The 23,808-nt window shown below is 36.4% G+C and overlaps 1 protein-coding gene across 4 annotated transcripts in view; it reads right to left on the reverse strand.

Annotated features, from left to right (window-relative positions):
- The window catches only part of NUCB2 (nucleobindin 2), a 35,446-nt gene that overhangs the window by 10,392 nt on the left and 1,246 nt on the right, over positions 1-23,808 (reverse strand). For 3 of the 4 annotated variants that reach the window (XM_015074994.3, XM_015074995.3, XM_053203406.1), the window contains exons 2-5: positions 19,054-19,205; positions 10,728-10,871; positions 9,845-9,952; positions 6,065-6,191 (exon numbers count right to left, since the gene is read on the reverse strand). In XM_015074994.3, coding sequence (XP_014930480.1) covers positions 6,065-6,191; positions 9,845-9,952; positions 10,728-10,871 — 379 coding nt within the window. In that variant the 5' untranslated portion in view covers positions 19,054-19,205. The remainder of the gene's footprint in view (positions 1-6,064; positions 6,192-9,844; positions 9,953-10,727; positions 10,872-19,053; positions 19,206-23,808) is intronic. The other variant, XM_053203407.1, reaches the window with a different exon arrangement.

Below are 23,808 nucleotides of genomic sequence, written 5' to 3' on the forward strand. Positions count from 1 at the left end.
TTAATTGGATAAACTCTAATATACTGTCCTCATCAAAGACCTAAGTAGAATTTTTTTTTAAGTTTATTTATTATGAAAGAGAGAGACAGAGCATGTGAGTGGGGGAGGGGCAGAGAGAGAGGGAGAGAGAATTCCAGGTAGGCCTACACTGTCAGTGCAGAGCCCAATGTGGGGCTTGAACACATGAACCATGAGATCATGACCTGAGCCAAAACCGTCAGCCAGATGCTTAACCAAGGGAGCCACCTAGGCCCCTTAAGTAGAATCTCTAAAAAGAATTGTTCTAAAATTTTTATGAAGGAATTTTTTGTATGCTGCTCCAATGAATCCTTTATGGAACAATAAAAATCTAAGTCAGGTAAATTCATTTAGATTAGGACTTATTTTTAAAGAAATATCAATTGTTTTTCTTTGTGAATAGTTTTTTTTACAAGCTACAGTTTATTGCAGTTGAGTGGGTAAAGTGAGTCTGGACTATTTCAGTTGGATAATAGAATTGAGCAAAATAGGTACATGTGTTGATTTGTTAAAAGTTTGGGTTCCACTCTTAAATACACAGAACAAAATGAGGGTTGATGGGGGATGGAGTAGAGGGGAAAGTGGGTGATGGGCATTGAGGAGGACACTTGTAGGGATGAACACTGAGTATTGTATGGAAGCCAATTTGATGATAAATTATATTAAAAACAGATAAATAAATCAGTAATTATATTTAAAAACAAACAAATAAATAAATGTCTGGGTTCTCACTTAGAAAAAGGAATGTACAAATATGGAATCATGGAATATGAGAAAGAAATCTGGAAATGGATGGGACTTAGTGCTGTGTGAATTTATTTCTAAAATATGAATATGTATATGTATATATACATGTGTGTTTTACAGGCATACGCATGTGTATGTATATACATTTATATATACAAAAATGTGTGTGCATGTATATGTTGATGTATATAGACATGCATATATTTCCTACCTCTGTCCGATGAAAATGCCAAGAAGAAAATATATTCCAGAAGCAATGAGCACACTTAGTGCCAGTCTTTGGTCTGTGGGACCAAAAGAAATATCATTTCCCACTAAAAAGAACCAGGGATCCTCAGATAAATGGCTCATTCCAGGGCTGGGGCAGGGTAGGTACAAGATGAGCCTGGAACATTTTGTTATACTAGAAAGTAAGAAACTGCTAAATTTAGTTCAGTTAAGCTTTCACTGAATTCTTAGTATGGCACTGTACAAATTTTACTTTATGAAGAAAAGATTTGTTATAAGACCCAGGCCTAAAGGATATGACCAGACAGTGAAATACATGAAAAGATGCTTAACCTCACTCAAAACAGGAGAAATACATATTAAAACTGTACTATTATATCATCTAAAACTTTTTTAAATTTTGTTTACTTTTATTTTGAGAGAGAAAGAGCGAGCCTGAGCAGGGGAGGAGCAGACAGAGAGGGAGAGAGAGAATCCCAAGTAGGCCCTGCACTGTCAGCACAAAGCCCAATGCAGGGTTCAATGTGGACCTCAGACTCACAAACTGTGAGATCATGACCTGAGCTGTAACCAGGAGTCGGACACTTAACCGATTGAGCCACCCAGGTGCTCCAGAATGATAAAATCCTTAAAGTTTGAAGATACATACTATTAGCAAGGATGTGAAAAATTATTGCTGGTTAGAGTATGTACTGACACAACCTCTGTGGAGATAGCAATATCTATCAAAATTACAAACACATACACATGTATACAATTTCTCTATGGGGAACTTATCCTACAGATAATTTTACATGGATAGGCAGTGATATATGTACAAGAGTATTTGCTAGAAATAACCCAAATGCCCATTGCCAGAGGCCTAGTTAAATAAATTATGGTATATCCATATAATGGAAATCTATGCAGCGTAAAAAAAATTTTTTTTTAATGAAGATGGTGTCTATGCACTAATACAGAAAGAACTCCAAAATATGTTGTTAAACGAAACCCACAGGGCGCAAAATGCATATCACATGCTATCTTTTGCACAAAAAGAGAGGGGAAAAAAAGGCCTTTATTTTTATTTGCTTATATAAGAAGGAAGAAACAGAAGGATTATGTTCAGGGCAGTGAGAACTGATAGAGTACAAAAATATCAGAGCACTTTTGCTATATGCTTATACTTACTCTTTCTGGTTTTAATGAGTGTGAATGTAGTACCTATTTTAAAAATTACACCAAAAAAAAGGACCCTTTAAGTCTTTCTTCAAATTATTAAAAATTTTAATTCAAAAATTCTGAATCCATGAGAAAATATTCATAAGTTTTCTAAGCATCAGACCGTTTTCTTTAGATAATGAAATTTAGCCCCTGTTTAGAATAAAGAAAACACTGCCAAGATTGAGGGGATGGAGGTTGTCTTAAGAAGAAAGTAATCTCAAAACACCTTAGGCCTCAGGGCGCCTGGGTGGCTCAGTTGGTTAAGCATCCGACTTTGGCTCAGATCATGATCTCACAGTTTGTGGGTTCCAGCCCAGCGTTGGGCTCTGTGCTGACAGCTCAGAGCCTGGAGACTGCTCCTGATTTTGTCTCCCCTTCTTTCTGCCCCTCCCCTGCTCATGCTCTGTCTCTGCCTCTCAAAAATAAATAAACATTAAAACAAAACAAAACAAAACAAAACAAAATAAAACAAAAAAACAAAAACACCTTAGGCCTGGCTTTAAGGATGGAATTACCCTCTATGTCTGACCACCTGAAGTTCAATTTACCTCTCATTGATATCCTTAATCCCAGGATAATGAGTATTTGGTACTTGTTTTCTACATCTACTCACTGGCAGGGAGTTTAATGCTCTACACAAGCATTTTGCCAATATGATCCATTGACCAGAAGTACATGTTTAAAATACATATTACTCATCCCAGATTCAGAATATCTAGAGGTAAAATCCAGTAATCTACATTTTTTTAAAGATTTTTTTAAAGGTTTTATTTATTTTTAACAGAGTGCAAGCAGGGAAGGGACAGAGAGAGAGGGACAGAGGACCTGAAGCACGCTCTGTGCTGACAACAGAGAGTCCAGTGTAGGACTTGAACCACGAGATCATGACCTGAGCCAAAGTTATACGCTCAATCGACTGAGCCACCCAGGTACTCCCAGTAATCTGCATTTTTAACTAGCTTCCCAGGTGATGCCTACGTAATCTAAAATTTAAGAACTACTATTCACCATGAGTAAATTTTCAGATGTTTATTAATGTCTATGAGCCACCCAGATAACCAACCCATGGGGGCACAAAGACACAGGAGCCAGCTTGAAGGGTCTCCCACTTGTCAAATCTGACCTCTTGATTTTGTTTCATAATTAGAAAGGCCATTCCAAGATAAAGAAATTCACCTATGTTGTCATTTAGTACTTTTATGGTATTATTTTCTACACTGAAGTCTTTGATTTATTTGTACTTATTCTGATGTATATGAGCTAGAGATCGAATTGTACCTTTTCCCAAATGGCTATCCAATTGTAGCAACACTATTTTTTTTTAATTTTTTTTTTAACGTTTATTTATTTTTGAGACAGAGAGAGACAGAGCATGAACGGGGGAGGGGCAGAGAGAGAGGGAGATACAGAATCGGAAGCAGGCTCCAGGCTCTGAGCCATCAGCCCAGAGCCCGACGCGGGGGCTCGAACTCACGGACTGTGAGATCGTGACCTGAGCTGAAGTCGGACACTTAACCGACTGAGCCACCCAGGCGCCCCGACACTATTCTTTTTAAAAATCTATCTTTATCCAACTAATAATGAGATACTAGTTTCTTTTTTAATGTTTATTTATTTTTGAGAAAGAGAGTGTGAGCAGGGGAGGGGCAGAAAGAGAGAGAGAGAGAGAGAGAGAGAGAGAGAGAGAGAGAGAAGATCCGAAGCAAGCGCTCTGGGTTGACAGCAGAGAGCCCGATGCAGGGCTCGAACTCACAAACCATGAGATCATGACCTGAGATGAAGTTGGATACTCGACCAACTGAGCCACCCAGGCATTCCAAAATACCACTTTTAATCAAACTAAATTCTAAATGTAGTTACTTTTATTTCTGGAATTTCTTTTATTATTTTTTTAAATTTTATTTAAATCCAACTTAGTCAACATATAATGTAATAATGGTTTGAGGAACAGAATTTAGTGACTCATTACTTATATAACATCCAGTGCTCTGGAATTTCTATTCAGTTCCACTGGTCTTCCTACTTGTATGCCAGAACCATACAGTTCTAGTGACTGAGGCTTAGTGATATGTTTTAAGACTTCATATATCTCTCAAGTCCTTCACTGTTCTTCTTTTTCAGAGGTATATAGTTTATCTTGCTTGTTTCCTTTTTTCATATGAACTTTAAAATAACCTGGCTAGTACCAGGGGGAAAAAGTATATATTTTTATTTGGGTCATGTTAAGTTAATAAATTAACCTAAGGAAAACTGACCTGTTTATAATGTTGAGTCTTTGTATCAAAAAGATGTTATGTCTTCTCATTTTTTACAAGTCTACTTTTGCATCCTTCAGGAGTATTTTAAAGCTTTTGGTATAAGTCTTACATATTTCTTAATAGGTTTATTCTAGGTAGTTTATCTTTGTTGGTATTGGGAAATGGAGTCTTCCATTATATCTCATAAGTGGCTGTTATTTGCATATGAAAAATTGATTTCTGTATATTCAGTTGACCTTGCTGAATTTTCCTGGTGTTTATGCTAAGTTTTTTAATCAATTACTTTTAGTTTCCAATATATAATCATATCACCTGCAAACAGAAATGGTTTTATCACTTCCTTTTCAATTACTTTACCTCCACTTTTTTTCATGTATGTAACTGTTTTGGCTAGTACCTCCAATGCAATATTGATTAGTAGTGGTGATAATGGGCATCATTGTCTTGTTCCTGATTTTAGTTAGAAAACATACTTGTATTTCCCTACTCAGTATGATGTGGCTGAGTTGGACATCCCTGATCATGTTATAGAAGTATCTATTGATTACTATTTTATTACTTTATTACAATTAAGAAGGGGTGTTAAATTTTATCAAAGGCCTTTTCTGTAGATATGGAGACGGTCATATGCTTTATGAGACTACTTTCTTATCTCTGGATATCTTCATATTTCAAAAATTTGACTTCATAGCTATTTAATCTTCTCATCGTCTAAAATTAAAAGAATATGGGAGCATGAATAGGCAGAGCACAGAGGATTTTTAGGGCAGTAAAACTACTCTGCATGACACTAGATTGGTAGATACATGTCATTATAGCTTTGTCTAGACCCAGAGATGCACAACACCAAGAGTGAACTCTAATGTAAACTATGAACTTTGGGTGATTATGATGTATCAATGTAGGTTTATCAGTTATAACAAATGTACCACTCTGGTGGATGATGGGTGATGTTAGTAATAAAGGAGGTTATACATGTTTGGGGGCTAGGGTATTTGGGAAATCTCTGCACCTTCCCCTCAACTTTGCTGTGAACCTTATACTACTCTAAAAAAAATCAAATCTAAAAATTTTTTTAAATTTTTAATTTTTTTGAGAAAAAGAGAGTGTGTGGAGAGTGTGGAGGAGAGGGGCAGAAGGAGAGGGTGAGAGAGAGAGAGATAGCGAGAGACAGAGAGAGAGGGAGAGAGAGAGAGAGAGAAAGAGAGAGAGAGAGAGAGAGAGAGAGAGAGAGAGGGTCCCAAGCAGGCTCCAGGCTCAGTGCAGAGCATGATTCAGGGCTCAATCCCACCACCCTGGGATCATCCTGAGCAAAAATCAAGAGTCAGGGGCTCAACTGAATGAGCCACGCAGCTGTCCTATTCTTCTTCTTGTAAGCTAGTGGCTTAATTCATTACTTTTCTTTCATTCTTCCTTTGTACTGACATAATAAGGCTAATCATTTTGATTTTTGAATGATGTAAATGGATTACCTATTTTAAAAATTAAATTTTAAAAAATTAAGAGAAGGCAAATCAATACTAACATTAAATTTTGACAAGAAAAACATGGTATGTGCTGACCTCCACAACCAAATACTGAAAGTTTCCTACTTTTTCTTTAGCACTTACCTTGAAGGGAATCCAATTTCGCTTTAATTAGCATTCGTAACCTTGCCACTTCTTGCCTTTTCAGCTCATCAAGTTTTGTCCTCACATGGTGACTTACTAAATCCAATTCTTTGCTTAGCCTCCCACTCTGTTAACAAAATTAACAAATTAGTTTCATTTATTACATTCCATTTTTAGACCAGACACAATATATTAAAATTTGGGTTATGATAAAGTAGTGATAAATAATTCTAATTAATTTAGATAAATTTGATATTATAAAAAGAATTTCTCTCAGAAGACACTCAGTTTGTAACTCTAAAATCAAAATATCTAAAAACCATATATTATGAAAAGAGCGCAAATGTCCATCAACTGATGAAGGGATAAAGAAGATGTAGTATACATACATAAAAATAAGTTCAAAATGGATGAAAGACCTAAATGTGAGACAGAAAACCATCAAAAGCCTACAGGAGAACAGCAGCAACCTCTTTAACACGGGCTATAGCAACTTCTTACTAGACACATCTCTGGAGGCAAGGGAAACAAAAGCAAAAATGAACTATAGGGACTTCATCAAGATAAAAAGCTTCTTCATAGCAAAGGAAACAATCAACAAAACTAAAAGGCAGCCTATGGAATGGAAGAAGGTATTTGCAAATGAAATATCTGATAAAGTGTTAGTATCCAAAATATATAAAGAATTTATCAAACTCAACACCCAAAGAACAAATAATCCAGCTAAGAAATGGGCAGAAGACATGAACAGACATTTTTCCAAAGAAGACATCCAGATGGCTAACAGACACATGAAAAGATGCTCAACATTACTCATCAGCAGGGAAATGCAAATCAAAACCACAATGAGATACCACCTCCTACCCGTCAGCATGGCTAAAATTAACAACACAGGAAACAAGAGATGTTGATGAGGATACGGAGAAAGGGGACCCTCTTACAATGTTTGTGGGAATGCAAACTGGTGCAGGCACTTTGGAAAACAGTATGGAAGTTCCTTGAAGTTAAAAATAGAACACTCCACAATGCAGAAATTGTACTACTAGGTATTTATCCAAAGGATACAAAATTGCTGATTCAAAGGGGCACATGTACCCTGATGTTTATAGCAGCATTATCAACAATAGCCAAATTATGGAAATAACCCAAGTGTCCATCACCTGATGAATGGATAAAGAAGATGTGGCTCATATATACGATGGAATATAACTCAACCATCAGAAAGAATGAAAGCTTGCCATTTGCAACAATGTGGATAGAGCTAGAGCAAAATAAATCAGAGAAAGATAAATACCTTATGATTTCACTCATATGTGGAACTTAAGAAACGAAACAGATGAATGTAGGGGGAAAAAGAGAGGCAAATCAGGAAACAGAGTCTTAACCATAGAGAACAAATTGAGGGTTACTAGAGGGGAGGTGAGTGGAGGGGATGGGTTAAATATGTGAGGGGATTAAGGAGGGCACTTGTGATGAGCACTGGGTGTTGTAAGTGATAAATCACAAAATTCTACACCTGAAACTAATGTTACACTGTATGTTAACTAACTGGAATTTAAATAAAAATTTGGAGAAAGAAAGAAAAGATAAAAATAAAAACCACATTAATTTAAAGCATAATTAAAGCACAAAGGAGAAACTCAAAAAGTGACTTGAATTGTAAAATGGTACAGCCACTTTAGAAAAAAATTTGGCAGTTCCTCAAAAAGTTAAACACAGAATTACCATATGACCCAGCAATTCCATTAGTAGGTATATATCTAAAGAATTGAAACATATGTTCACATAAAAACTTGCACTTGAATGTTCATAGCATCATTATTCATACTAGCATAAAAAGTAGAAGTAACACTGTTCAGCTGTAAAAAGAAATGAATGTACCCATATAAGCTACAAATACAATGAACCTTGAAAACATGCTTAAGTCAAAGAAACCAGACACAAAAGGCCACAGACTGTATAATTCCATTTATGTGGAATGTCCAGAATAGACAAATCCATAGAGATAGAAAGTAGATTAATGGTTGTCAAAAGTGGAGAAGAGGGGGGAAAAGAAGAGTGATGGCTTAACGGATACAGAGTTTCTTTTGAGGGGAAATGAAATTGTTTAAAAGGAGATATCGGTAATGGTTGCATGTAGATACACTAACACCCACTGAATTATATGCTTTCAAGGGGAAAGTTTTAAGGTATGTAAATTATATTTCAATAAAGTAATTTTTTAAAGTAACATGGCCACATTAAGCTTTAGTAATTCCATATATAAATAACTTTTCAAAATTCACCTTTTTTACATTGTGTCCTTTGATTACTTTTCTCATAGATGAATAATTAGATACATGTTCCAAAATTTAAGAAACAAAATAGCTAGTAGTTTACTTTCTCTTGTTTATAAATGCATTTGCAATCACAAACTGCAAATCTAGCAATCAGGCAGATAAACCTTTTAGGACTGAATCAACGGGGCCTGCTGAGGAAGATTAAAAAAAAAAAAATGAACCCCTTCCGCCCACCCCCCCCAAGGAAGACCAAGAAATAATGTTCAGAGAGTAAAAAGGAGAACCAAGAGAATGTGCTGTTATGAAACACAAAGCAGTATGCTCAAGGAGAGACCGGTCATCATTATTACATAAAACAATGGTTCTCAAAGTGTAGTCCCCAACGTCAACTGGGAACTTTAGGAAATGCAAGTTCTAGACTTACTGAATCAGAAAGCCTATAGGTGGGGGCCGAGAAATCTGTGTTTCAACAAGCCCTAAAATCTGAGCACCACTGAGATAAAATAAAGGAGTCCAGTAAGAATAGGAATAAAAAGTGTTTACGGTATTTGCCAATTAAGAAATAACTGACATCCTTCATGAAAGTATATTCAGTGGAGGGATGTGGGCAAAGCCATGATCTTTCCAGTTAGCAATACTTGGGAAGTGAAGAAATGTAGTATGATTCCCCTTTCAAAATACTTGGCTGAAAAGGAAAGGACAAATTCTAACTTTTTTCACCCATTTTCTCCTGAGAAAAGAGTCTTTGCTGAGCTATTTATAATGATCCTGTTGACTTGAGTTTTATTGTCTATTTTAATTCTTCTATCTTTTTCACTGAATAACTATTTAACTTACTTCATTTTGTCTCTCCCTTCCTTAATAAGGAATAGGAATTGACTATGAAAAGAAGACAGTTATAAAAGTATTCCCTGTATTGGGGTGCCTGGCTGGATCAGTCAGTAAAGCACATGACTCTTGATCTCAGGGTCGTGAGTTGCCCCACATAGGGTATGGAGCACACTTAAAAAAAAAGTATTCCCTATAGCAAACCAGGATTATCTCCCTATTATATTTCCCATTATCCACCTGTTCTGTTATCCACAAAAAATGTTCTTAACCCTACCTGAAGTAGGTAAGAGACACTAAAAGTTCTATGTTAAATATTATTCACCCCAGGAAATTAGTGCCACACGGCAAATTAATTCTTCAAAGGAAACACAAGATTGTTCTCAAGACAATTCGAGGAAATTACTGGCAGGATTCCTATTATCAGGAAGAATGATTTCCCCCCTTCTTCCATCACTTCATATTGAATTATGTGTCCACGCTCTACATCTCCAAAATATATTATACTCCCATCATATATTCATCCTATTTATCTTTTTCTAGGTATTATTTATTCAGAATAAATTCTAATTTCTTTAAGAGCCTGGAAAGAGTCCATCTTTGTATTCCTAGTACTAAAGTCAGTGTCTGAGATGCTTTAATGTTTGTTAAATAATTATTTAATTACATTTACCTTTATTTCCTCTATGTCTGCTTTCTGTAGCTTTTCTCTGAAATGATTATCTGTTTCCAGCACATCAATCACTTGCTTAAGATATTCGTCATAATAAAGTCCAGTATCCTTCAAATTAAGAAACAAACAATAATGTTTCTGAAAGTTTTTTCTTCCCTGCATCTAAAGATCTCAATCCTAAAAAATAAAAAAAATTTTAAAAAAAGTCTAACAAAATGGCATTGAGATGTATCTACTTTAACGGCTTGGACAAAGTCAAAAAGCTATACTTCTCAAATGAAAAATTTTATATCAGAACCAATATAATGTTTTATTGTTACATAAAGGTACATTTTCTATACGGCTTAGACAATGAAGACTTAACTGATAATATTATTGGTTTTACCCCATTGTCACCTGTCTTTCCTCATTACTATCTCTCCTTTGAATATAATACAATGTTTGCTTGGCTGGTGAGCTCTACATTGGAAATGTATTATGATTGGGCACCTGGGTGGCTCTGTCAGTTAAGCTCTGACTTCAGCTCAGGTCATAATCTCAGTTTGTGAGTTCGAGCCCCACATCAGGCCCTGTGCTGCTTCAGACCCTCTGTCTCCCTCTCTCTGCCCCTCCCCTGCTGGTTCTCTCTCTCTCTCAAAATAAATAAATAAACTTAAAAAAAAAAGCATGGAAATATATTATTAGGATTAATTCCCCTATGCATTACTTAATATACGACCTACATAAATAAACATTGTCTAATATTAAACAACATATGCTCATCCAATACTCTTTCACTGCCATTTCAGAAATAGTTCCTAAATATGCAGTTTTATAAGTAATAAATATTAGCAGCATTTAGTTAAAATTCTTCCCATAAGGTTAGATTTATCATTTCACTTACTGGTGGTTCTATCTTTGCGCTGTCCACAGGTTGAGTATTTTTTACTTTTGTCTTGTCTATGTCTATAGGCACAGCTTCAAGAGCAGAAAGTAGACAGGTAACCAAGAGAAAACAATATTGTATTAAAAGAGTCCTCCACCTCATCTGAAATAAAGGTATAATTTTAGATAGTAAGGTCTTGAAAAGATGTCTTCAAACTATATATACATGCATTCCCAATGCCATGTTAATAACATATCCAATTTCAAGAAATTGAATACAACCAAATAATTCTAGAAAGATGTTAAAAATACATTATAAGTTATCCAAAATAATACTTTAAACAGATCACTAAATAATGATCAGGGGAGAAATGCTTTTCAACCAAAATTAAAAAGACAAGTAATCAAAACTTTAAAGTTTAAACTGCTTATAGTATAAGAAATCATTTAGTTAATTATAAAAGCTTCAAATAAAGATGATAATAAGGTTCTCAAAATCTTTAAAAGCAAATAGCCCAAATTTAAGAAAGGGAGAAGTAAGGAAAAACTGTATTTTTTTATTAAAATAATAGGGAGCCAAAATTGTTTCTAGATATATTTAATTTAGCTTTGATCTAATTTTGAAAATAAGTTGCTCTATAAATATAAGTTGATTAAAACAGACAACTATTGGGGCGCCTGGGTGGCTCAGTCAGTTAAGGGTCTGACTTCAGCTCAGGTCATGATCTTGTGGTCCGTGAGTTCGAGCCCTGCGTCGGGCTCTGGGCTGACAGCTCAGATCCTGGAGCTTGTTTCCGATTCTGTGTCTCCCTCTCTCTCTGACCCTCCCCCATTCACGCTCTGTCTCTCTCTGTCTCAAAAGTAAATAAACGTTAAAAAAAATAAAAACCCAGACAACTATTTTCTTAACCTTATAAACATTATTTTATCATAGCCAGTAGTAATTTGATAAAAATTCTTTTTGGACAATAATCTTTCAAATAGATAGGTCAATAAAATATCAAGCTTGAAACAAGCAAGCAGCAACTATTAATATTCCCACAATATTATTCAAACTTTGTTTATTCAAACAGTTTCTACTCCATAAGGATCTTAGTAGCTCTGGAGGATCTACTACAAAAATGAGAATGAATAAAAATTGCATATTTAATTGATTTTATACATATAGATTCATGTTAGGGTCCAAGTCAAATATAACAGTCTGACCGTACATATAGAATATGCATCATTTAACTCAGAATCTCCCAAACTTAGCTGGCTATGGACCTTTTTTTAAGTCACATGTTTTTGTTTTTTGTTTAATTTTTTTTTATGTTTATCTATTTTTGAAGGAGAGACAGAGCGTGAGGGGGGAGGGGCAGAGAGAGGGAGACACAGAATCCAAAGCAGGCTCCAGGCTCTAAGCTGTCAGCACAGAGCCCGACGCAGGGCTTGAACCTGTAAACCACAAGATCATGACCTGAGCCTAAGTCAGAGGCTTAACCGACTGAGCCACCCAGGCGCCCCTGAAGTCACATGTTTTTATCCATAGAACACAATTTGGAAAAGAGTACACTGCCTCTCATTTTTACCACAACCCTAGATAATAGATAAGGCAGTGACTCATTTTACAGATGAAGAAAATTTTAATTAAAACAATTCACTCATGGAGCATTGTCTTGCATTAACAAAATTACTAGAACTCATATTTTAGTGCTATTTCTAATATATCAAAATTTTTTAGCATCTTTATTGAGATATAATTCTCATGCCATAAAATTCACCCATTTAAGGTACAGGATTTGTTTATTCTGTAAAGATGCTACTCTACATTTAGTTCTCAAACCTGAAGGATCAAATCTCATGGGAGCTTGATTCTCAGGCTGTCCCCAAGACCTCTAGAATCAGAAGCTCTAGGGTGGGAGCCAGAATCTTTTTTAACAAACTTTCCGGGTAATTTCTACATATGTATGCTCAAACCCAAGATTGATTCTTCTCTAGGAGACTAGTTCCTCAACATGATCATTGTGAGTAAATGTTTTTCAGGATGAAATGTTTGGGAGATGTTGGCTCAATGAAGCTAAATAAGTTGTTGTCTTTGCAAGACTTTCAGAACCTGTGATGGCTTACTATGCACTATGAATCTTTAATAGATTCCCTCTATGACTTGTTTCTCCACAGAATATGTTCCCATCATGAATCATCTACTCTTCCCACAATTATTTTTTTTATGACAAACAAGGTTTATTTCTCATTCATGCTTCATGCCCATTACAGGTGTATGTTTTGTTTTTGGTTTTGGTTTTTGAGTTATAATTTACATGCCACAAAACTTCCTCTTTTAAATTATACAGTTCAGAGGTTTATAGTATATTCATACGGTTGTGCAATTATCACCACTATCTAATTTTTTAGAACACTTTCATCATTCCAAAAAGAACCTGGTACCTATTAGCAGTCACTTGCCATTCCTTCATTCTCCCAGCACCTGGCAACCATTGATCTACTTTCAGTCTGTATAGATTTTCCTAGTCTAGACACTTCCCATGTATGGAATCATACGATGTGTGGCCTTTTGCATCTGGCTTTTTTTATTTAGCACTATATTTTCAAGGTCCAATCACGTAACACGAATCAGTACTTCATTCTTTCGTATAGCATTTGTATAGGCCGTATTTTAACAGTTCATGAGTTGATAGACATTTGGGTTGTTTCTACATTTTTTGGCTAGTTTGAATAATGCTACTATGAACATTTGTGTCCAAGTTATCATGTTAACATGTTTCCAATTCTTTTGGTTATATATCAAGGAATGGAATTGCTGGGTCAATTTGGTGACTCTATGTTTAAGTTTTTGAGGAACTGCTAAATTATTTTCCATAGCACCAATTTACATTTTCACCAGCAATAGATGAGGCTTTCAATGTTTCCATATCCTCACCAACACGTGTTATTGTCTGTCTTTTTTATTATAGCCAACCTACTAGGTGTGAAGTGGCATCTCATTTTGATTTTGATTTCCATTTCATTGGCTAATATTAAGCATCTCTTCATGTATTTATTAGCTGTATCTGTACCTTTTTTAAAAAATTAAGTATCATTGAGTTAGTTGTTTTTTAAAAAAATCTGAATTCTAACTTCTGTTACCTTTGCAAGTCCCATGGGCCCCTGCAAATAGGCTGGCCAAATGACCATTAAAAAGGATAATAGTTGTGGGGTGCCTGGGTGGCTCACTAGGTTGAATGTCCAACTTTGGTTCAGGTCATGGTCTCATGGTTCGTGGGTTCCAGGCCCACATCAGGCTCTGTGCTGACAGCTCAGAGCCTAGGGCCTGCTTTGGATTCTGTGTCTCCCTCTCTCTACCCCTCCCCCACTTGCGCTCTGTCTCTCTCTCTCTCAAAAATAAATAAACTTTGGGCGCCTGGGTGGCTTAGTCGGTTGAATGTCCGAATTCAGCTCAGGTCACGATCTTGCGGTCTGTGAGTTCGAGCCCCGCATCGGGCTCTGTGCTGACAGCTCAGAGCCTGGAGCCTGCTTCAGATTCTGTGTCTCCCTCTCTCTCTGCCCCTCCCCCACTCATGCTCTGTCTCTCTCTCTCTCTCTCTCTCTCTCTCTCTCTCTCTCTCTCAAAAATAAACATTAAAAATTTTTTTAATAAATAAATAAACATTAAAAAAAAAAGGATAATAGTTTTAAGGGCAGTCATGGCCAAAAAGCCAAAATTATGACTTAAACTGCTCAAGTCAATTTTGATGTCTTCTACACAGCTTCTAAAGCTGAATCAGGTCTCCATGGCTTCTAACATGATACACATATAGTTGGAAAATGAATAAGCACTAACATGATTTGAATAGTCTTTCTATAATGTGCATGCAGAGAGTCAGATGAGTGATATGCCTCTGTAACTTCATTTTGCAGGCCTCATCAGGAACCGTGACTATCCCTTGATATGGTCAACCCAGAGTTTAGAAGAATCTTTCACATAGACTCCTCCCCTCCACCCTGCAGTAACTCCAATGTCCCTTAGACTCTCCTCCTTCTACCATACAGCACACACACACACAGGGAAATATATAAGCAGTCCTGTATCAGCAATTGGCAGCTATGTCACATATTTTGAAATATGCTTTTTAAAAATAGCATCCACTTTTACACAAGAGAAGCCTGAGATTAATAAAAATAAATTACAGTTATTGAATCTTGGAAGTGGATTTCCTTTCACAGTTTGTCTCTTCTCTCACTGTCCTGTCAGATCTGCCATAAATGAGAAGGCAAGTCAAGAGAGGAGCATGTTTGTACACGTGAAAGTAGTGTGTGTGTGTGTGTGTGCGTGTGTGTGTGTGCATGCACATCTCAACATCTCACAAGAAGTCTCTGGGTATCTACCCTAAAATATTAACTGAATTCATGGCTTACTAACTTTAAATTGGGTCCCAGACTCATTACAAATAACAACAGAAACCACCAATTGAGTGTTTACTATGTACCAAGCAGTATACTAAACTTTTTCTTATATTAAATAATTAATTCTTACAAAGACTCTGTGAAATAAATATTATCCCCATTTTAAAGTACAGGAAACTGAGACATATCAGTTTAAAAACCTGATCTGGGTCACACAGGAGTAAGTCATATAGCCAGAGTTTGGGCCTGGGACCAACTGACTCCAAAGCTTCTGACTGTTTTTAAGCAGTGGTTCTCAAAGTGTGACCCCTGGGCCAGCAGCACCAGTACCACCTGGAAGTTTGTTAGAAATGCAAATTATTGGTGCACCAATAATCTGTCAGCACAGATCCCACTTCGGATCCTCTGTCCCTTTCTCTCTCTGCACCTCCGTCACTTGTGTTCTCTCTCTCAAAAATAAAAATTAACATTAAATTTTTTTTTAAACTAGGGGTGCCTGGGTGGTTCAGTCAGTTTAAGCATCTGACTTCGGCTCAGGTCATGATCTCGTGGTTCATGAGTTCGAGCCCCACTTGGGTCGGGCTCTGTGCTGACAGCTCAAAGCCTAGAGCCTGCTTCAGATTCTGTGTCTCCCTCTCTTGGTTCCTCCCCTGCTCGTGGTCTGTCTCTCTTTCAAAAATAAATAAATATTTTTTTTTAATTTCTTTTAACTTTTTTAAAAATAGAAAATACTTTCTCCCTCTAACAGTTTCTAATCTTTTAGTGTTTATTCCAGAAGTAATTAGGACAATTAACTTACTAATGTCCTAACGTAGTAATGAAAACATTCACTTCTTTTTAAAAAATATATTTTTTTAATTCCAGTATATGTAACCATGTTTTATTAGTTTCAGGACTACAATGTATTGGTTCAACAATTCTATGCATTACTCAGTGCTCATCCTGATAAGTGTACTCTTAATCCTCTTTACCTATTTCACTCATCCCCGCACCCACCTCCTCTCTGTTAACCACCAGTTTGTCCTCTAGAGTTAAGAGTTTGTTCTTTTGCTTACCTTTTTTTCTGTTAAAACATTTACTTCTTAATAAGTCCTCAAGAATGTCAACTGTCATCACAACAAAAGAAATGGAAAATGTTCTAGCACCTCAAGTAGAAAAGTAATGACACAAAAATTTCTTTAAATACCAAGATCATGTTAAATGTGTCAGATACAGACTTACAGATTTTCATAAACTCAATAACATGCAAATGCCCATACAAAATAAGGAGAGACAAGGTATAAGGAGAGGCAAAAGGAAGATGGGGAAACTAACCTACTTTTCTTCCAATATCTGGGCAGTAAGAATGGCCTCCTTTTCTTTATCACCCTCTTCTTCCATAAGAAGAAAAGATATCTAAAGAAGAGACCTGGGCAGAACTCTGCTGAAACAGTAGACTGATTGAACCAGAACAGGCAGATAATATATGCTGTAATGTCAAATGATCTGAAATTCCAAATCAATCCATGATCTCCATTCAGACTGCATGGAAACCACTGTGCACAAGGGCATCGGAGCCTTGGGCAAAATTACAAAGTAAGCAGCATTCTGAAACGTCTTCTAGCATTTAGTAGATAAAAAAAAAAATAATTTCCCTAAATTTCCAAGTCCTAAAAGGAAGCTTATCTCTCTTCTCCTATCTCTGATAAATCAAAATTCCCATTCACATACAGAGGTGGATTTTTTAACTATTAATGCCTATCGGTAGTTATCCAGATCAGGTTTACTTGGGGTCTGTGTGTGTGTGTGTGCGTGTGTGTGTGTGTGTGTGAGAGAGAGAGAGAGAGAGAGAGAGAGAGTTTCCTGTTTGATTGCAGGGAGATATCCTGGAAATGGTTAGAAAGAATGGTCATGGGTAAGACGGGTGGAGAGTACAGAAAACAGAATAGCTTGTTTCTCTTGCCTTATAATAGGAATTCCTCCTTCATCTACCTTCTTCCTCCTTCATCCACCTTTTTCTCCCTCTCTCATCTCTCCTTCATCTACCTTTTCTTCACCTACCTTTTTCCTCCTTCATCTACCTTTCATCTACCTTTTTCTCCCTCTCACAACCCTCCTCTTTTATTCTTCTTTTAAATTGTATTGAAGCAGGGGTGCCTCGGTGGCTTGATCTTAAGGTTAAGCGTCCGACTTCGGCTTAGGTCATGATCTCACGGTCCGTGAGTTCAAGCCCCGTGTCGGGCTCTGTGCTGACAGCTCAGAGCCTGGAGCCTGTTTCAGATTCTGTGTCTCCCTCTCTCTCTGCCCCTCCCCTGTTCATGCTCTGTCTCTCTCTGTCTCAAAAATAAATAAATGTAAAAAAAAAAATTTTTTTTAAATAAATAAATTGTATTGAAGCATATATTCTATAATCTATTGTACATATTTATTTAGCAACTATTTATTAAGTGTCCACTATGTACCAGATATGCTAGATAACAAGATAAAACAAGATAGACATGGCCCTTACCCTTGTAGGCCTTTCAATCTAGTGTAGAAGGTAGCCTATCAAATAAACAATTGCAACTCAAAAAAAGCTGTTTATAAAACAATGCATAGCATGACCCTTTTTTTGTTAATTAAAACATCTTTAAACGCATTAAAATAGTATTTGTGGGGCTCCTGCGTGGCTCAGTTAGATAAGCATCCAACTCTTGATTTCAGCTCAGGTCATGATCTCACAGTTGTGAGATCCATATTGAGCAAAGAGCCTGCTTAAGATTCTCTCTCTCCCTCTCCCTCTGCCCCTTCCCAGCTCGTGCTATAAATAAATAAATAAATAAATAAATAAATAAATAAATAAAAAAAAACTTCTACAACTCAACACCAAAAATAATAGTAATGATCCAATAAAAAAATAGGCAGAGGACCTCAACAGGCATTTTTCCAAAGAAGACATAGAAATGGCCAACAGACACATGAAAAGATGCTCAACATCAATGAGCATCAAGGAAATGCAAATCAAAACAATAATGAGATATTACTTCATACCTCTCAGAATGGCTAAAATCAAAAACACAAGACATAATAAATGTCAGCAAGGATGTGGAGAAAAAGGAACCCTCATTCACTATTGGTGAGAATGCAAGCTGGTGCAGGCACTATGGAAAACAGTGTGGTTGTTCCTCAAAAAAGTTTAAAATACTCACGAAGCCAAGACTACACTGTATACACTGTATGTTAGCTAACTTGACAATAAATTATTTTTAAAAAATTAAAAATAAAATTATCATATGGCCCAGTAATTCCACTGCTGGCTATTTACCCAAAGAGTATGAAACCACTAATCCGAAAAGATATAAGCTCCCTTCTGTTCACTGCAGCATTATTTATGACAACCAAGATATAGAAGCCACCCAAGTGTCCATCCTTTGATGAATGGATATACTGGAATATTAGTCAGCCATAAAAAAAATGAAATCTTGCCATTTGTAACAACATGGATAGACCTAGAGAGTATAATGCTAAGAGAAATCAGTCAGTCAGAGAAAGACAAATACCATATGATTTTACTCATATGCAGAATTTAAGAAACAAAACAAATGACCAAAGAAAAAAGAGACAAACAAAAAAAGACTCTTCACTATAGAGAACAAACTGGTGGTTTCCAGAGGGGAGGTGGATGGGAGGATAGGAAAAAATAGGTGAAGGGGATTAAAAGTACACTTACACTGATGAGGACTGACTAATGCATAGAATTGCTGAATCATTATATTACATACCTGAAACTAATATAATACTTTATGTTCATTTTACTTGAATTAAAAGAATAAAAAAGGGAAAAATAGGTAATTTTTATACACGTAAGTCCCTTGATTATTTTGTTTATTGGGGTCAATTATTCTAGAACAGAAAAAAAGGGAAACTGAAGCATTACTAACAAAAGAATTACTCAACTTTTTGCCTATCTGTTTTTATTTTTGCTCTCTTAACCGATCACTTACCTTTAGAGAGATAAAGGATTTTTATCTCCTTTTTACAGATCAGGCAACTGAGACCCAGAGAGGTAAGATGATTTGGACAGTATCAAATTAGTGAAGAGATGGTTCTTGGCTCCTAGGTCAATGCTTTTCACTACAAACTGACTCAACAGGTTCTAAACGTAAAAAAAAAAAAAAAAAAAGAGAGAGAGAGAGAAAGAAAGAGAAACAGTATTTTTAACATAAATTTAGCCTTATTACAGTGGTAATGGCATATGATATTATATATTTGTCACATCCTGTGAAAAGAAAAGTACTAAATTTTTATGATGTGTAAGGAGACCAAAATATATCATAATCCAGTGGGGAGGGGAAAGAGAAATATTAAATAAATAGAATCAAAGACCACAATAAGCAAAGATATTAATTTATTATACCAAGGCTTTACCGTATTTCTTGTAAATAAGAATTTAGACTAAAAGCCTATTTTCCTCAGCAATGAAACTTCACGATATAGGGTCAGTTTTCCCATTAAATCCTTAACTGAATTTTTTCTTAAAATCCTTAACTAGAATCTTTCTTTACCCTTACCATCACTTTAAAAAACTAACCTTCGTCCCAGTCTCAGTCACAGAGATCTGTAATAAAGCAAAATAGCTTAAATCTTCTTTTTTGATACCCCACTACCTATAAAATTCAGGGTGGTTGGCTCACGTGCACACTCACTGGTGAACAAAATGAATTACTTTTAAACAGTCTATAAAGGAAATAAGCAAATAAAATATCTTCAAATCTTAAGAAGACATGTATTTCTTTCTTTTTATGGTATATCAAGATAAAATCATCTAAGCATGAGAGTGGTCATATGCATGTTATATGTTGGAAAGGCATACGACTTCTATTAACACAGCATGGTCAAAAATAAACAAACAACAGATTGAATCCTTACCATTCCCCATTTACCGGCAAGCTATTTGCCTCTCTGATTCTTAATTTTCCTACCTATAAACTGAACTAATACTTCTTCATAAGTTTTTCATTGGATGAAGATAAGAATGAATACAAGGTAATTAGCACAATACATGGCAATAGTAAATGCTCGATAAATATTAATGCCCTTCGTGTCTTTGAAAATGAAACAGCTCTATATATAATGAAAATCTGTTCTGTAAACACCCAAAGTTATAGAACTTAAAAAGCAATAAACCAGTTTGACATACAACCTTTAAGTGTCATTTCTGGAAAGGCCGCTTTAGAACTCTCCTCTAAGCATTACCATAACCAAAGTCCTGATGCAGCTGTAGGCCAATGAGAACAGTACATCCAACAAAAGAGGAATACAATTTCTTCCTCCCTGGGATTAAAAGAAGAGTTCCAGGTTTCTTTTTCCAAGGCACTGTCCTTAGCCAGGAAACCATTGTTACGTCCTCTTGCTGTCAATATCATAATTCTAACAGTGAAGAGGAGTGGGGTAGAGAAAAATAAATGGCTTCTGAGAATTTCTCAATGGCAGCAGTGATGAGGGAGACCAGTACCCTGGTACTCAACTCTATTTTTCCCTTTAAAAATGAGTTAGCAGGAAAGCAAGATTCAAAATAAAGTATGGGATGTATGACCAACAGAGCTGGACTCCAACCCTTTCATGTATCAAGACATTAGTGGGGCGCCTGGGTGGCCCAGTCAGTAAGCGTCTGACTTCAGCTCAGGTCACGATCTCACGGTTTGTGAGTTCAAGTCCCGCATCAGGCTCTGTGCTGACAGCTCAGAGCCTGGAGCCTGCTTCAGATTCTGTGTCTCTCTCTCGCTCTGCTCCTGCCCCACTCACACTCTGTCTCTTTCTCAAAAATAAAAATAAAAAATAAAATATAAAAGACATTAGTATAGGGGCTAATGGGTGGCTCAGCTTGTTAAGCATCTGACTTCAGCTCAGATCATGATCTCGCCCTTCGTGAGTTTGAGCCCTGCATTGGGTTCTGTGCTGACAGCTCAGAGCCTGGAGCCTCCTTCAGATTTGGTGTCTCCCTCTCTCTCTGCCCCTCTCCCACTTGCACTTTGCACTTTGTCTCTGTCTCACAAAAAAGAATAAACAGCTAAAAAAAAAAAAAAAAAGACATTAGTATAGATATTGGGATACCTGACTGGCTAAGTCAGTTGATCTTGGAGTCATGAGTTCGAGCCCCATGTTGGGCATAGAGATTACTTATTGGCTCAGTCCGTTAAGCATCCGACTTTAGCTCAGGTCATGATTTCATGGTCTGTGACTTTGAGCCCTGCTTTGGGTGAGCTCGAGCCCCACTTCAGGTGAGCTCAAGCCCTGCTTCGGGCTCCATGCTAACAGTGTGGAGTCTGCATGGGATTCTCTCTCTCTCCCTCACTCTCTCTTCCTCTCTTTCTCCCTCTCTCTGCCCCTCGAGGGATTCTCTCTTTCCATCTCTCTCTCTGCCCCTCACTGATTCCCACTCTCTCTCTCAAAAGTAAATGAATAAACCTTTAAAAAATTGGGGCAGGGCACCTGAGTGGCTCAGGCGGTTAAAGGATAGGCTCTTAGTTTTGGCTCAGGACATGACCTCAGGTTTTGTGAGTTTGAGCCCCATGTCTGGCTCTGCGCTGACACTGCAGAGCCTGCTTGGGATTCTCTCTCTTCCTCTCTGCCCCTCCCACCTTGTGTGTATGTGCACTCTCTCTCTCTCTCTCAAAATAAATAAATAAATACTTTAAACATTTTTTTCAAATGAGAGTCAACAGGATAGTGAGATTCAAAGTATCAGATGTATGACCAGCTGAGCTGGACTCCAACCTTTCCACGCCTTTCCATGTATCAAGACATTAGTATAGATATTAATGTTCTGATGCTCATATCTGTGGAAAAGGACACCAACCAAGGAAACCATTATACTGCCTCTTTTTTCAACCTTAACTGGTTACAGTATCCTTGATTATAGGCCTACTTAATGAAAGTAGATACTGTTTCTCACCTGTATCTCTCAATAAAAAAATTTATTAAAATTACAATGTCTCCATTATTCATGTATACTGCACTTCAGATAACTTAAATACAACATGCCAAAAAGCTCTGCCAAATTAATTTTTTTTTAATTTTTAAAAAACTCTGCTAAAAACAAAAGCATGCAACGGCTATCTCAATTTCCGTTAGGTTGCTTTAAAACTTTTTAACTCAGACAATTCTGGGACCAGAAATGATCTCAGAGGTGGTTTGGTTCAGACCAAACTTTTATAAAAAGTTATAAAGCATAAGGAAGCTAACTGACCTGGCCAAAATGATTTCACAGAGCCAGGATTGGAATCTGGCCATCAAATTCTAATCAAGTATAACTTTCACCGTTTCATGGTTGTTGTTGTTTTTTTTTTTTTTTAACTTTGGATTGAAAATCAATAAGTGAATGTGGTTTTTCCTTAAATTACTTGAAATTGTTAGGAGCCTGTTTTTTAAAGTCTATAAACTAATTGCAAGTATCAAACATAAAAATAACAAATTTCCCCCTTCTAGACTTTCAGTTATTTAGAAAAAGTTAATCATCTATCATACCAAATATAGTCAACCCAATTACCCACAGTACTTTGAAGACTATTTCAAGGATTATTTTCAACACATTTTAAAATCCTACACTTGATTCTTCCAGCTACCCAATACTTAAAAGGTATTTCCCTCAGTCATCAAAAGGGCCCTTAGAAAGCTGAAAGCAACTTAAATATTATTCTAACAAAATTAGGTTGATATGTCTATAGAGATACACAACATATCCTAAAACACAAAGACACTGGTATTGATCATGCTGATAGTGTATATTAGTGACGATCATCAATAGCTAGTGTTTTAAAAGGTACCCTCATTGCTTTCACTGTGCATTTCATTTTAACTGGTATTTACAGAGCACAAACCAACTTGACAAAAAGCATGCTGAATGAAGTAAACAAAATGTGTGATACGAACAGTAAGTACCTCCAGAGAGCAGAATAAGGTAAACACACCCAGGACTTGGTCCTTGCAAGATGGGTAAATTAATTAAGACAGCTGGAAGAGAACAGCATGAGTAACCACAGGAGACAGATATGAATTTATCACTAGAAAGTGAGACTGATCATGGAGAGTTTTTTGGTTTTTTTTAATATTTATTTTTTTGAGAGAACTCAAGCAGGGGAAGAGGGCGGGGGGGAATCTGAAGCAGGCTTTGCACTGATAGCAGTGAGCCTGATGTGGGCCTTGAACTCACAAATCATGAGATCATGACCTGATCCAAAGTCAGATGCTTAACTGACTGAGCCACCCAGATGCCCCAGATCATGGGGAGTTTAAAGAACAAGATGAGAAACAGAAGTTCCCACGTTCACCCCAATGACGACAGTAATATTATTTGAGATTTCTAATTATAAATTTCCATTTTTTTAAATTTTGGGCCCTATTAACTGAGGAATATTTGTTGAGGCATTTGTTTGCTCAGCATTTGTTGAACTTGCTGATCAAGTTTTATAAAACAAGAACTCACATTCAGCTTTAATCAGGATGAATCCTGAGGTAATTTCCATAAGGGACAAGATGCGAGAATCTGGATATTGCCTGACTCTAATTATTCAACAGAATTCACCAGGGAAGGCCTTAAGAAATAAAAATTTTAAATAGATCATAAAAGAAGCCATTAGTTATAGGATCCAAATCTACTATACCACTAGTCATACTACTTTTAACAAATTCCTTAAAGCAACTGTCTCATCAAGGGGAAGTCCAGAATCTCCTTCAAACAGAACTGTCAGAAATATGTG

The sequence above is a fragment of the Acinonyx jubatus genome, chromosome D1 (genome assembly GCF_027475565.1).
Source record: "Acinonyx jubatus isolate Ajub_Pintada_27869175 chromosome D1, VMU_Ajub_asm_v1.0, whole genome shotgun sequence".
Lineage (NCBI taxonomy): Eukaryota > Metazoa > Chordata > Mammalia > Carnivora > Felidae > Acinonyx > Acinonyx jubatus.